This window comes from Aquarana catesbeiana, linkage group LG03 (assembly GCF_042186555.1).
Source record: "Aquarana catesbeiana isolate 2022-GZ linkage group LG03, ASM4218655v1, whole genome shotgun sequence".
NCBI lineage: Eukaryota > Metazoa > Chordata > Amphibia > Anura > Ranidae > Aquarana > Aquarana catesbeiana.
Genome location: NC_133326.1, coordinates 201,307,193 through 201,323,056, shown reverse-complemented (window position 1 = coordinate 201,323,056; position 15,864 = coordinate 201,307,193). Strand labels below are relative to the sequence as shown.

At 40.8% G+C, this 15,864-nt stretch overlaps 1 protein-coding gene across 4 annotated transcripts in view; it reads right to left on the bottom strand.

Moving 5' to 3' along the window:
* Positions 1-15,864, bottom strand: part of TBC1D22A (TBC1 domain family member 22A) — a 919,143-nt gene that overhangs the window by 535,069 nt on the left and 368,210 nt on the right. For all 4 annotated transcript variants that reach the window (XM_073619716.1, XM_073619717.1, XM_073619715.1 and 1 more), the window contains one exon: positions 1,804-1,916. In XM_073619716.1, the coding sequence (XP_073475817.1) occupies positions 1,804-1,916 (113 nt within the window). The remainder of the gene's footprint in view (positions 1-1,803; positions 1,917-15,864) is intronic.

Genomic DNA, 15,864 nt, shown 5'->3' with positions numbered 1-15,864 from the left:
TTTACTTTTGGTCGGACGGATTTGATTCTCCTAAAGGAGAATGTCCGACCATCAGTTTGTGACCACAAGCTCAAGTGCACTTGGGTTATGCAGCAGGACAATGATCCAAAACACAGCAGCAAGTCCACCTCCAAATGGTTCAAACAAAGCAAAATTTAGGTTTTGGAGTGGCCTAGTCAAAGCCCGGACTTAAATCCAATTGAGATGCTGTATCATGACTTTACACAGGCCGTTCATGCTGGAAAACCGTCCAATATGGCTGAATTTTAAACAATTCTGCAAAGAGTGGGCCAAAATTGCTCCACAGCAATGTGAAAGACTCATTGCCAGTTATCACAAATGCTTGATTGCAGCTGTTGCCGCCAAGGTTGGCACAACCAGTTATTAGATTTAGGGGGCAATTACTTTTTCACATAAAGCCAGGCAGGTTTAGACAGCTTTTTTGCCTTAATAAATAAAACAATCATTTAAAAACTGCATTTTGTATTTGCTCGGGTTATCTTTGTGTAATCATAAAATTTGATCTGAGTCATTTAAAAGTGACAAATATGCAAAAAAATAAAAAATCTGAAAGGTAGCAAATGCTTTTTCACCGCATTGTATTTTTTTTTTCCCCAACTTTTTGGTCTTTTTTATTTTATATCGGAAAAAAAAAAAAAAAAACAGTGGTGATCAAATAGCACCAGAAGAAAGCTCTATTTGTGTGAAAACAAAATGATTTCAATTTCATTTGAGTACAGCATTGCATGACCGCGCAATTACCAGTAAAATTAACGCAGTGCTAAATAGCAAAAAATGGCCTGGTCATGAAGGGGGTAAAACCTTCCATAGCTGAAGTGGATCAATTGTGCATCAATGCAACACACATGTCTCAATAGACCCTAAGCGGGTTTGAAATCGTGCAAGTTCAGCTGAACTACTTTTGGGAATTGGTGTGACGCCGCAAAGTCGGCATCACACTGATTGAGACAGTGCTGTTGCCGGCAATAGACACCGATTTGGCAAACGATTTGACATGTCAAATTGGCCGGGTGTGAACGAGGGTTAAAACAATGATTATATTAATGACGCTTCAAGTTTGCTAGACTGCTAACTATTAGAGCTTTATAGAACTATTTGATTGTAGGTCTAGTTTAACTAAACCAAATATGAAATACTAGATTATTAGCAAACCTTAGAAAATTGCCACTTCCTTGTTTTGAATCAAAACTTTCATTATTACATTTTTCAAGATAGTGTTCATTTATTACATTTGTTTGTGTATTTACATTTATGTTTTTAAAAAGAATCTATTAAATTATACCTTGGTGGAACTTTGACAGATAAATTCCTTTAGTTACTGTAAAGCTGTTATATATACATACTTGAAACGCAGACAGTTTATCATCCTTTGTAGTCGAAATTCATGCAGTGATTTCCAATTGTGTCAGGTGTAATGTATCAAGGGACAGATCTCAAAAATGTAACCTCAAATTACCTACAGACTTCAAGCAATCCATCTGATACAATGCAAGTGATTGCAGTCTTTACTAATATCAGGAGACTTAAGTCAATGTCCCTGGGGCCTGAACCCACACCCACACTTACACTCTACAGCAATGTTGCAAAGTGAGCACATTTGTCATTTTATAAGCCAGGAATAATAACAAAAAGCAGACAGATTTCCTCAATGGAGCAGTCTTTTCCCCTAAGTGTTTATTTCTCGGCTTACACTTTTCTTCCACTTAGGGCCCCAGCAGTAGCTCAAATTCATGAAATAAATCGGTTATAGGGAATGCATGAGGACAGGGGGAATCAATTTACCTGAATGCCATCAAGCAACTTGCTCATGCACCAGTAGCTGTCAGCTTCAATGTTCCGCAGCACCTCTTCAGGCAGACTGGAAACATCAACATTTTCCACTTCTTCTTCTTCAGCTAAAATGCACAGAAGAGACAGGGTTGTAAGCAAAGTGTGCAGAAATTCATAAAACAAGGCTGTGTATTTTCACAAACCTGATCTTTCTCGAGACTTAGTAGGAAATAAGATGGCCACTGAGCTAAGCTAGTTGGGAAGTAGATGGCAAATCTCTACAGTGACTAAAATGTAGACACTTTTTCACCTAATTATACTATCCTAAAACTAAAAACAGTGAAAAAAAATGCCCCTTTTTTATATATGATGATCTGTATTTAGCCATACACATTTTCCAGAACCAAGTGAGATCCCACTCTCCTTGGAAATGCCCTCAACCCATGCATCAAATAAATATACCAAATGATCCATGTGGGCACTGTCTTAATAAATGCTGTTACATCTATACAATGCATCGCCTCATTTGTGCAACAAATTTATCCAAACAGATATATTTATACTGTAAATAATAATATAGAGCTAGCATTTCAATGCATAAGTAATATGCACCATGTTTACCACAATGATTTAAAGAAAAAAAAATCTTCCTCCATGTGCCTTTCTTTTTACTGCACAAAGCTGTGGAACAACAGCTATCACAGAAAATAAAAGACTACCAACTGCTGTTTTACAATATAAAAATAAAACTAAAATAGTTGACACAATAAATCAGAAATACAATTTACCTTACATATTGGAGTTGCATGAAAATTCCTATACTTCTATAGAATCAGATGTTTTTCAAATTGTATTATACATGTTACGCAGTGGAATACAACTTGTTTTGAATAATTAGGCTATATTCAGCCTCATATATGAATGTTTTGGGTCTTTTGGAGTTGACCTTCAGTACAGATGGCTGCTTGCAGAGACAGACACACTTGTGTTATCATCACCCAGTAAGATAGGTACAGAGTTAACAGCTTATGCAAATCAAGGACAGGAGGCCCCTAGAACAGCATCCTTTCCCCTTACCTTACTGTCTCATTGTGAATTTACAGAGCACTTTGGATAGATGTGCTAGATCTCCCACTGTGTAGCTGTGCAGTGAAGATGAAGGACTGGTGTAGGGCTCAGGGGATGCATCTCCATGTGATGCAATTTTTGGTCATGAGATCTTTTATGAAGCGGCCAAGCAGAAGAGACATATCATGAAGAGTCACACAATCTGCTCAGCAGCTTCCCTGTGCAGTTCTTCTGCAGTGAAGAATCTTGCACATCTGCTCGGTGCACTTTGAATTAGTTTAGGAAGACAGTGGGGCAGTCAATAAATTTGGATGTGCAAATGCAGGATCACCTTTGATAACATCCTGTGGGAGGGACGAAATGCATTAGTGGACCGCGGGTGGTGAGGTCAGATCCGGCCGGTGACACGCAAGTGGTGGCGGAATTCCGGTTTTAGCTGGTTTTAAGCCTGTTTTTATCCTGTACAATGTGAGTGGAATTACACTATATACGTCCTCTTTCTTTGCCATTATACCATTTATGAGGAGAATCTGGGTCTACTAGGAAGAAGCCTGGTTGGAGAACTGCTAATCCCAGCATTTTCAGTTGATTCGCAAGGTGCATATGACTTCTGTTATGGAAGTCCACAGCAGCTGGTGAGTGAGTGGGCACACAGGAGGGGAGAACAGACTGCACTAAATTGTTTGCAGCATTTGGCACAAACAGCACTTTATACTTGATTGAGAATATCACTATTTGATGGACTTTTTTTCACTAGAGTACTTAAAAGAATCCCTGATTTGCACATTTTATGATAATATTCGCAAGAATGCAAGAGAAACTTGCTCAATGTCATTTGCACTTCTCATGGGAAAAAAAAAACAAAAACCATTGAAAACAGGTTTTAGAGCCTAGTATCTACATATTAATTATTTTAACATACACTGCATAAAGCAACTAACAAAGGCAAACAAGGGAGTGGAAATATATCAAATATTATATGTACAAAAAAGGAAAAAAAAAAAAAAAAACAGCAAACTGAATACCTAATTACATCAATTTGCTAGCAGTATACTTCAACGTTATTCAAATCACACTATGTCACATAAAAGGATCTGGCTTTTGTCTTACAGTATCTAATGTGCTTTTCTATGCATATAGTTAATATGGAAACAACAACACAGTTATTTACTTAGCATTACACTAAGAGCTATATGTAAAAAAGCAAAGCAGAATGTGAAAGTGCATTCTCATTTAAGGCTACAGAAAAGGTAAATAAATGACAGCATTTATTCCCTTTCACAAGTTTAAGTTTGCCCACTGGCACAGTGACATACAATGGACAAAGAGTTATACAGCATGAAGTGCTGGTGAGCTTAGAACGTTTGATGGTCAGATGTCTAGGTGACCGAGCTACTCTGTGTCCCTATTTTTTTTTTTTTTTTAACAGATGCATGATGAGTCAGATATGCATCTCTTTTCAGATGACTGCTTTTGAAACATTGTAAACTAGGCCAGCATCAAAGAAAGCATGCTTTCCTGAAGTGTTCCTTCCTTTTATGTTTTCTTTTTATCTGCTAGGTTCTTCAAAGCAACTGGGCAATGCACAATCGGCTAAAAGAAAATAGGCTGCAGTAAATGGCTCCATTATACAGAGTATGAGCAAACAGTGTCTCTTTTCTCTGACACATAATGCACAAATAATTATAAATACTACCAGCATAAGTTTGCATTAAGGGAGGATACATGTCAAATCAGACCAATAACAATAAACAAATTAAACTAAAATTCTTTATTAAAGTTTTACTGATTGGCAAGAATATACACTTAAAAGATGCACACACACACTCAACTAATTCTTTAAAATCAACTGGTTAACTGATTAATGGTAAGTTAACCTTTTGAAAACTGTAAATCAGTGATTAAAAACTGCCTTTATTATATTTATCTGCATTTCCTGTGTCCTTTAGTTTAGATAGGTAATCAACCCTCGGAATGCCATCATGCTGTGAGCCCCCAATTCATACATAGCTATATAAGATTTAAAGGATAACTAAAGGGAACACTCTCAAAAGTTTCTGATAGGGCAGAATGAGATTAGGATTAGAACATCAGATTCTCCATGTTGTCTGTGCCCCCGTTAAGGAGATTCACACCCTTTATTTGTCATGTCATTTGTCAAAACTAAAAGAAAATCCCAAATTTTAGATTGTCTTTAAAAGTTGTTTGAGATATCTGTCAATGGCAGCAAAGGGTGAATCTGTAAGGGCTTCTTTCGATTTGGCATCCCCTAGGGCAGATGATCGCTGTAAAGCCTAGTACACGCGATCAAGTTTTTTTTTTTCGTTCAACTGTAAAGAAAACAGCCAGCTCCGATTGGAGCTGTTGTGTTCTAACAGGGGGACGGTCCACCAGCCAGAACACTTTCGCTTAGAGCACTGATTGGGAACCGGTCGGCTGCTGGTTTTCCAGCATGCTCGTCCAACAGAAGCCGGCCAAGCGGCCGGCTTCTGTTGGACCGGATGCCATATACAGAGGCCGAATGTCGGCCAGTTGTTACTGAACTGGCCAATGTCGCCCGACATTCGACCCGTGTGTACTAGGCTTAAGGCTGTAGAAGGTACCTGGTCCAGGAGCTCAGTCACAATTTGACTTCACATTTCCATGCAGAGACCACACTGTATACGTCCTGCTTAAGGTTGTTTCTTAAACAGAAAGAAAATTCCAAGTTTTGAATTTTCACCAAAACAGGAAGAGAGAGGAAATCTTCCAATAAAGACACTAGTTCTGGTGACCATGGTGAAAACCAGAGCTTCCCTTATTTTGGATTTTTCTTTTCATGTCCTGTTTTAGCTATGGGACAGGACATGGAGAGAAATCTCCCCAAAGGGACACAGATGGCAAAACAAAATATGACAGGGATATAACCGTTCCTTTACTCTATCCAACATGAAAAAAGTGTGGCATACAGGAAGTGTGCTTTATTCCTGGGCACTGCATATAGGAGTTCCTGTGTTTGTGTTGGAAGCACGCTCGATCGTGCACTTTCAGGATGGAGACCAAGCTAACTTTTTCATTTGTGGCTGCAGTCATGATCCTGGTATCAAAAATTTCAGCCGGTGATCGGCTTTCCTGTAGAACTGATCAGAGCAGCCCTTGAGTAATTTCTACATGGCACAGAAGGCCAGCCCACCACTACCTGCCTCCTCCCCAACCGGCAGCTGTTGCAATAGTAATAAAGTTGATCCAAAAAATGAAAGGGACAGTGTAAAAGAAAAGTAAAGACATTTGTTCATGCCAAAATGAACAAATGCATAGCTGCTCTTTTTATCAGTCCCTCTGACTGCAATGTCCAGCTTTACTGGTCAACTTGGCTGTCTTAGCCTTTAGTCGCAGCACAGTCTAGGGAGAGGAAAGTGTTAGATATTCCAGCAGCCAAGCTTCAGCTAAAACCTTTTAAAGCGGAGTTCCTTTCATTTGTTTATTAAAAGTCAGCAGCTACAAAAAGTGTAGCTGCTGGCTTATTAAACAGCCACTGGCCTGTCCCAATGTCCAGCAGTGTACTCATTGCAGCCGTGTCCTCCCTCGTCGGTGCCGGCATCTCTACTACGGGCACCCGGCTGTGACAGCTTGCAGCTTCACAGTCGGTTCCTCACTGCGCATGTGCATGCGCGAGCGGTGCTGCAGTCTGTGACTGGTCCCAAAGTCCTCTAGGACATGTCATATGCTCCAGAAGACTTCAGGAGGGAGAGCTTTTGCTTCCGGTCACCTAGACGAGAATGGAATTGGGAGAAGGTACATGTCAAATTCGGGTACCTGCTCCCCCCTCCTCCCCAAAAGCTCAGTTTCACAAACAGGAGCCGGGGAGGAGGCTTTAAAGCGGAGCTCCAGCCGTTTCCGTTTTTATTAAGGGTCAGCAGCTACAAAAAGCGTAGCTGCTAACTTTTAAAAAACACACACTCACCTGTCCCACGGTCCAGCGAAGCAACTGTCCAAAGCCTTTGTTCACTCCCCGCCTCTCCCCAGCACCAGCATCACTAGTGTGGGCACCCGCTCCGGCTGTCACAGCTTGTAGCCTCACAGCCAGGTGTGCACTGTGCATGCGCGAGTTGCTCTGCGCATCCTGAATGGCCGGGCGATCTTGTGGGAAGGGGAGTGGATAACTTCCACTAGAGCCACCTAGGTGGCCCGATTGGAAGTGGGAGCTGGGTACATGTCAAAACTAGGTACCTCCCCAAAAAAAAAAAAAAAAAAGACATGCCAAATGTGGCATATCAGGGGGTCAGGAGTCTTTAAAGTGGAAGTTCCACTTTTGGATGGAACTCTACTTTTAGCAGTTACAGCAACATTTTTTTTTCCTTTGGGAAAGGGGTTTTTCAAAAATGAATAAAAGTTGACCACTGTAAGCACATCTAACATTGTTAAACAGTTTGTCTCGATCTTCTAACTGCTACATCTGCAGGACAGCTTGTTCTGTTGAAAACAGAGGACTTGCTAGCCTGATCACCAGGTGAAAACAAAATAAAGCTTAAAAAAGAAAACAAATGCAGCTGCCACATGTAAGAATTGGAAGGCTGTGATATAATAAATGTTCGCTTCTAGGCTTAATAACACTTGAAGCAAACACAGTGGGCAAGGCCACTTACAGGTGATCATAATAATTATCTAATGGGTGTCAATTCTAGAGCACTGGCTGGAGGTGGGTGGCCCAATATGTGCTTGATGTACCAGGACTGTTGCATGTGTCAAGTCAGAGAGGGCCTTCACCACAGCGGGGTGAATTTGTGACTGCTAAGCTGCATTTGTACAACCTAGGGGGAGGGTGTCCAGGCAGCCACATTAGTTTACCATTTGTCCAAACTATGAATGACTTGGATTTGGGTTGATCTCGTGGTCAGTCTGAATCTTAAGCTCATCCCTAGAAAACAAAGCTTTATAAAAATATTTCCACAGAATATAAGACAGTATGCCAGTACCACAAGGAACTGCTAATCATTTAGACTGTAGACAAATTATGGATTATTTATAATCTTCTTGTTCTATATTAAGTATGTCTCATAGCTTATACAGTTCTGTCATCTAACATCTTAAGCAAGAGAAACATTTCGACTACTATGAAATACACATCATCTGTTCTTTTATTCAAGAACATAGTCTTTAGCTCTAAATGCAATTTAAATTATTGCCCAAACACTAATTGATATTCATCCTTATTTGTCTGATCGCCAAAGCATAAATTGTTATTTTAAACTTGAGGACATTGGCTTCCTATAGTAATAGGCAATGATTCATTGATGCAGCAGGAAAGTTGGCGTACATCTTTGGATGCTTCACAAAAGTCTGCAAAGGAAAAGTACATCAAAACACAAAAAAGTACTTACTTCATACTTAACACATTTGGAAAAACTGGTCGTGGGAAAACTGGTTTCTACTTTGTACATTCCATAAACACAACTAAGTACATAGTATTATTGCTCTTTGTACCATCCTAACGAATAAGACCGGTAACCTTCCATTTCTTGTTTCACTGATTTGTCTAATCTAACCTGAAATTTGATTGACACTGTTTTTTTCCATACCTGGTCTTCATACTGATGTATTGATCACATGGTGTGGGACAAACATCACAAGACAGTAGTTAAATGTGAGATGTTGATTAGCCAGGTCTGCTTGAATATCAGTCTCCCAAAATTAACTAACACAAACCACAGTACCAGTGGTACTGTTCCTGCAATCACACATCATGAGAGGCACAAATAGATTTACAGTGTCTCACAAGAGTACACCCCTCACATTTTTGTAAATATTTTATTATATCTTTTCCTGTGACAACACTGAAGAAATGACACTTTGCTACAATGTAAAGTAGTGAGTGTACTGCCTGTATACCAGTGTAAATTTGCTGCCCCCTCAAAATAACTCAACACACAACCATTAATGTCTAAACTGCTGGCAACAAAAGTGAGTACACCCCTAAGTGAAAATGTCCAAATTTGGCCCAATTAGCCATTTTCCCTCCCTGGTGTCAATTGACTCATTGGTGTTACAAGGTCTCAGGTGTGAATGGGGAGCAGGTGTGGTAAATTTGGTGTTATCGCTCTCACTCTCATATACTGGTCACTGGAAGTTCAAAATAGAAATCTCACGGCAAAGAACTCTGAGGATCTGAAAAAAAGAATTGTTTCCCTACATAAAGATGGCCTAGGCTATAAGAAGATTAATTATAAGAAGATTGCCAAGACACTGAAACTGAGCTGCAGCACGGTGGCCAAGACCATACAGCGGTTTAACAGGACAGGTTCCACTCAGAACAGGCCTCGCCATGGTCGACCAAAGAAGTTAAGTATACATGCTTAGCATCATATCCAGAGGTTGTCTTTGGGAAAAAGACGTATGAGTGCTGCCAGCATTGCTGCAGAGCTTAAAGGGGTGGGGGATCAGTCTATCAGTGCTCAGACCATACGCCGTACACTGCATCAAATCTGCATGACTATCATCCCAGAAGGAAGCCCCTTCTAAAGATGATGCACAAGAAAGCCTGCAAACAGTTTGCTGAAAACAAGCAGACTAAGGACATGGATTACTGGAACCATGTCCTGTGATCTGATGAGACCAAGGTAAATGTATTTGGTTCAGATGTTGTCAAGTGTGTGTGATGGAAATCAGGTGAGGAGTACAAAGACAAGTGTGTCTTGCCTACAGTCAAGCATGGTGGTGGGGGTGTCTTGGTCTGGGACTGCATGACTGCTGTCGGCACTGGGGAGCTACAATTCATTGAGGGAACCATGAATGCCAACATGTACTGTGACATACCGAAGCAGAGTGATTCCCTCCCCTCGGAGACCTGGCTGCAGGGCAGTTTTCCAACATGATAACAACCCCAAACACACCTCCAAGACAACCACTGCCTTGCTAAAGAAGCTGAGGGTAAAATTGATAGACTGGCCAAGCATGTTACCAGACCTAAACCCTATTGAGCATCTGTTGGGCATCCTCATATGGAAGGTGGAGGAGCGCAAGGTCTCTAACATCCACCAGCTCTGTGATGACATCATGGAGGAGTGGAAGAGGACTTCAGTGGCAACCTGTGAAGCTCTAGTGAACTCCATGCCCAAGAAGGTTAAGGCAGTGCTGCAAAATAATGGTGACCACACAAAATATTGACACTTTGGGCCCAATTTGGACATTTTCACTTTGGGGTGTACTCACTTTTGTTGCCAGTGGTTTAGATATTAACGGCTGTGTGTTGAGTTATTTTGAGCGGACAGCAAATTTACACTGTTATTCAAGCTGTACACTCACTACTTTACATTGTAGCAAAGTGTGATTTTTTCAGTGTTGACACATGAAAAGATATCATTAAATATTTACAAAAATGTGAGGGTGGTACTCACTTTTGTGAGATACTGTACATACAGCAAGGGAAACCTTTTTTGATATTTAACTATTTGTAATATCATATAGGAACATTTGCAATAAGGGTCTTCGATTTTTGCTTTTGAGATATTGGGAAGATTATGCTCACGTGACAGGTGCTTTTCCAATGAGTTGCACAAGTCAAAACCGTATTTTAAAGGGCATGGCTGCCCACTTTTATTAAAGAACACAGAAAGTTCACATTGACATCAGTTTCCATGCAGGGGTTCTTCTACATCAATGTGAACAAAAATACCGAGCCACCTGACTCCCTTGTTGGCCACACCACTGTTCTTCTTACCAGTCGCCCTGATTGCAACTTGCAGCTTGCAACTTTACTGGTCCACTTGGCTCTCTTAGACTTTAGTTGCAGTGCCCTGCTGCACAGCCCAACCTTGGCTTCTGGATAAGGGTTCTCCTGACACACCGATAGAGGCCAACCTGGCTCCTGGAGCAAAACCTCCTGTCTCCTGGCTGGGGCACCTCTAACCCCTGGGTGAGACCTCCTTCCTCCCAAACTGGGAGCTGTCTCCAAACTGGGAGCCCTGAGATATTTTCAGGCTTGAGTATACAGTTGTGCTCAAAAGTTTGCATACCCTGGCAGAAATTGTGAAATTTCGGCATTACTATTGAAAATATGACTGATCGTGCCAAAAAACTGTCTTTTATTTAAGGATAGCAATCACATGAAGCTATTTATTATCACATAGTTTTTTTGGATCCTTTTTAAATCATGACAACAGAAATCACCCAAAAGGCCCTGATAAAGTTTACATACACTGGAATATTTGGCCTTGGTACAGATACAGAAGGTGGCACACACAGGGTAAAATGGCAATTAAAGTAAGTTAAACTTCCCACATTTGTGGCTTTTTAAATCAAAATTAGTGTCTGTGTATAACTAGTCAATGAGTTTGTTAACTCTCACATGGATGCACTAAGCAGTCTAGACACTGAGTCATGAGGAGGTAGAAAAGAACAGTCAAAAGACCTGCGTAACAAGGTAATGAAACTTTACTAAGATGGAAAAGGATATAAAAAGATATCCAAAACCTTGAATATGCCAGTCAGCACAGTTCAATCACTTAAGTGGAAAATTTGGGGATCTCTCGATACCAAGCCAAGGTCAGGTAGCTCAAGAAAGGTTTCAGCCACAACTGCCACAGGAACTGTTCAGGATACAAAAAAAACCCACAGGTAACCTCAGGAGAAATACAGGCTACTCTGGAAAAAGATGGTGTGGTTGTTTTTAAGAAGCACAATGTGATGATACTTGAACAAAAAAGAGCTGCATGGTCAGGTTGCCAGAAAGTTCCACAAAGAAGCCTGGTTACAATATGCCCAACAACACCTTGACATGATTCACTGGCTTTTTTGTAACACTGGCACAGTAAAGGCTTCCCTCTGGCAGCTCAACCATGCAGCTCTTTTTTGTTCAAGTATCATTGAATTGTGCTCCTTAAAAACAACCACACTGCCTTTTTGAAGAGCATTGCACCTGCGGGTACCTGTGGGTTTTTCTTTGTATCCTAAGCAATTCTACCGCCAGTTGTGACTGCAATCTGTCTTGGGCTACCTGACCTTGGCTTGGTATCAAAAGATCCCCTAATTTTCCACTTCTTAATAAGTGATTAAACAGACTGACATGACTGACTGGCATATTCAAGGCTTTGGATATCTTTTTAAATCAGTTTCCAACTTTGTAAAGTTTTATTACCTTGTTACGCAGGTCTTTTGGATTATTATTTTCTACCTCCTCATAGCTTAGTGTCTAGCCTGCTTAGTGTATCCATGTGAGAGCTATAGCATGGTATGGCACATAAATAGAGTTTGAAAGGCTGCGCACCCCGGATAACAAATCTTAAAAAGAATCCTTGTGGGAGGTAACAATCTTATTGACTATACACAGACACTAATTGTGATTTAACCAGTTCCGGACCTGCCGCCGCAGTTTTACTGTGGCGGGTTAGCTTGGCAGGGCAAAGCGACATTACCTTATGGGTCAGGCCTGATCCCTGCAAATGCTAACAGATTGTTTGGTAGCATTTGAAGCAGTCGCTGACAGTCAGGCACTCTTTTTTCCTGTGAGTCTCACTAGTGTACCAGTAAATTTAAAAATTTAAAGAAAGCGAATTGTGGGGAGGAAAAAAAGGACACAAATTTTGTTTGGGTACAACATTGCATGACTGCGCAATCACCAGTTAAAGCAGCGTAGTGCCAAATTGTAAAAAGTGCTTTGGTCATTGAGCAGCCAAATGGTTAAAAAGCCACAAACATGGGAAATTAACCTCTAATTGACATTTTAACCTGTGTGTGCCACCTTCTGTGTCTGTACCAAGGCCAAACATTCCAGGGTATGTAAACTTGTTATCAGGGCCATTTGGGTCATTTCTGTTATCATTATGACTTAAAAAAAATGATAAACTATGTGATAATAAATGGTTTCATGTGGTTGCTATCCTTAAATAAAAGACAGTTTTTGGGCATGATCAGTCATATTTTCAATATTAAATGCCAAAATTTCACAATTTCTGCCAGGGTATGCAAACTTTTGAGCACAAATGTATAACAACTCTGCATGCCTGTGTACACAGACAGACTGCAGGCACCTGGTAAAATCCAGACACAGAATTGAAATTTCCGATCCAGAATGTCAGAATCCAGAAAAAAACAATAATACCGGTTTCTCCGCTCAAAAGTAATAGTACCGAACCTTGCATTAACCCTTAATGTGAATCACGTGTCATATTCTCTTCCATTTTCACAAGGACAGTGCCTCGCTCTGTCACACCTTATTAATAGTGTTCCTAACTTCTAAGTGCTTATTTTTAAATGCGGTGCCAATTAGAATCCACTTTGCTGATGCTATTCCAGTACAGGAGGAAGTTTAAATAGTTACTGTGGGTCACTACTTCAAGCCAAAATAAGGCTGGGAGTGGTCTATCCACCCCCACATGACAGCACTGAGCAAATCACCAAGCAAATGCGCTCTCAAGTGAGAGAAAGGGGAGTGAGGCACATGACATGATGAAGAATAAAGACACTTGCTTCTCCATTCCTGGAAGTACCTGGTATCTCCTGTGCTCCCAATGGCTGACTGAAATGGTGAATTGTAAGAAAGTTAAGTACAGTATGTGCTGCTGGGAAGCGAGGCATTAAACTGAACATTTTTGATTAGCATCACGTGGGTAAAACACATGTGCAGTTTAATGCTTGCTTTAAGATGGACCACTTCAGAATTAAGAAATTTCTGAACAAAACTCTCAAGTACACTTTAAGTAAATCTGCATCCTAATGATCAGTCTAGAGCAGGGGTAGGCAACCTCGGCCCTCCAGCTGTTTTGAAACGACAAGTCCCATGACACATTGCAAGACCCTGACAATCACAGGCATGACTCCTAAAGGCAGAGGCATGATAGGATCTGTTTCACCACAGCTGGAGGGCTGAGGTTGCCTAACCCTGGTCTAGAGCAATTAAAAAAAAAAATCAATCTGAGATATAATCAGTCTTTATACTACTTAAAGCTGAACTTCAGTTAAATGTCAAAACTTTGGAGGCCCCATTAACCCCAAGGGTTAAATACTCGCTTTTCTCTAGAGTATCATTAAAAGCAGTTTTTCTTGCCTTACTTTTCATACTTCCCTGGGAATTTTGGCTGCCCTCCTCCCTCCAATGCTCTGGGTTGTGTGCAGGTCCTCAGCATCCTCGTTTGCAATGCAGAAGTGCTGGTGCTGCATTGCATGTGATGATGTCAGAGTGCAAGCAACTGACAGAGTCCCAAAGAGAGGAGGCATGGAGGGTGGACGCTTACAGGCGCAAGGGATAAGTAAGACTGTATGCAAAGACAAAAACTAGCATTTATCCCTTGCAGTAAGGGGGGTAGACCTGCTTCAAGAGTAGTAATAAATTGTTCATGGATTCAGTTTTATGACAAAACAGCTAAGACACCTAAAATCAATTGAGCATGAACTATCATTCACCAGTTTTAGTAACAAGCAAGCAAGGGCTCCAAACATTAGTTTAATTTATAGAAGGTTCCAATGACCCTCATTTAGGGCAGTCCACTGCAGTGTCCACTGACACGTGTTATATGGTGCATTAATGTTCATTTTGTTGGGATAGCCATTCATTTAAATGGGTTCCCAATGCACTACAGTGATCACAAATCAGACTTGTATTGATTGCTGCTAGTACAGTGCAATAATGCAGCTAATGTATGTTACTGAGAATTACTACAAAGCACTCATGTGAATGGGCTCAAGGTAACATTGCTGAACACCTACCAACATACAAAATGATATGTGGAGGCATATTGAACAGAAGTGAACAGCATTATAAGCACATTATTACATCATGAGATGTTACAGATGAACTATAGGCAAAATAAAAAAAATGGTCTACAGATGCATCTCAAAAAATTAGAATATCATCAAAAAGTTTATTTAATTCAGTAATTCAATTCAAAAAGTGAAACTTTTATATTTTGCATTACACACAGAGTGATATAATTTAAGCACTTTTTTTTTTTTTTTTGCTATTTATGGCTTACCCAAAATTCAGTACGTCAGAAATCTGGAATAATACAAAAGACCAATAAAAAAAGGATTTTTAATACAGAAATGTTGGCGTAGAACATGCACCCTAATTTTTAGAAGGAAGTTTCAGGAAAAAAAAAAACATTTTTAAAATAAACAACTTTGAAGAAAATTAAGGGTCAGTGCCCATCAATGTCCATCTGCAGCCTGATTAATGTCCTAAATGCAGCCCAAATAAACTCCTCATGCAGCCTGATCAATGCAGTAATGCAGCCTAAATAAAGTCCTCAATGCAGCCTGAGCAATGCATCAATGCAGCCTAAATAAAGTCCTCAATGCAGCCTGATTAATGCCTTTTTTTAAACTACCATCATTTGCAGCCTCACCATCTTCCTCACCAGTAGTCTGAATCAGGAAATCACCGAGCCATCATCTCCTCTCCACTCGGCTCTCACGTCACACACACACAGTCCTGCCTACGCCATCGGCATTGGACCAGCTCCTGTGATAGGCAGAACACTGGTCCAATGCCGGTGGCGGAGGCGGGACTGTGTGTGTGTGACGTGAGAGCCGATTGAAAGCCGAGGAGCCAGGTGGAGAGGAGGTGACGGCTCGGTGAGGTACGCTGTCGGCGTATAACGCGCACCCCCCTGATTTTCCCCCAATTTTCAGGGGGAAAAGGTGCGTGTTATACGCCAATAAATACGGTATGTCCATGTACAGTATAGTATACACTATACCAAAACTTGGTCGGGGTTCCTTTTGCGTGAATTACTGCATCAATGAAACATGAAGTGCTCTAGAATTTCCTGGTAGAGGGGCTGCACTGACTTTGGACTTGATACAACACAGTGGACCAACATCAGCAGATGACATGGCTCCCCAAATCACCACCGACTGTGGAAACTTCACACTGGACCTCATGCAACTTGGATTATGTGTCTCTCCACTTTTCCTCCAGACTCTGGGATCTTGATTTCCAAATGAAATGCAAAATTTTCCACAATCTGTGATGATTTGGGGAGCCATGTCATCTGCTGGTGATGGTCCACAGGTGTTTTATAGCGCGGTCCT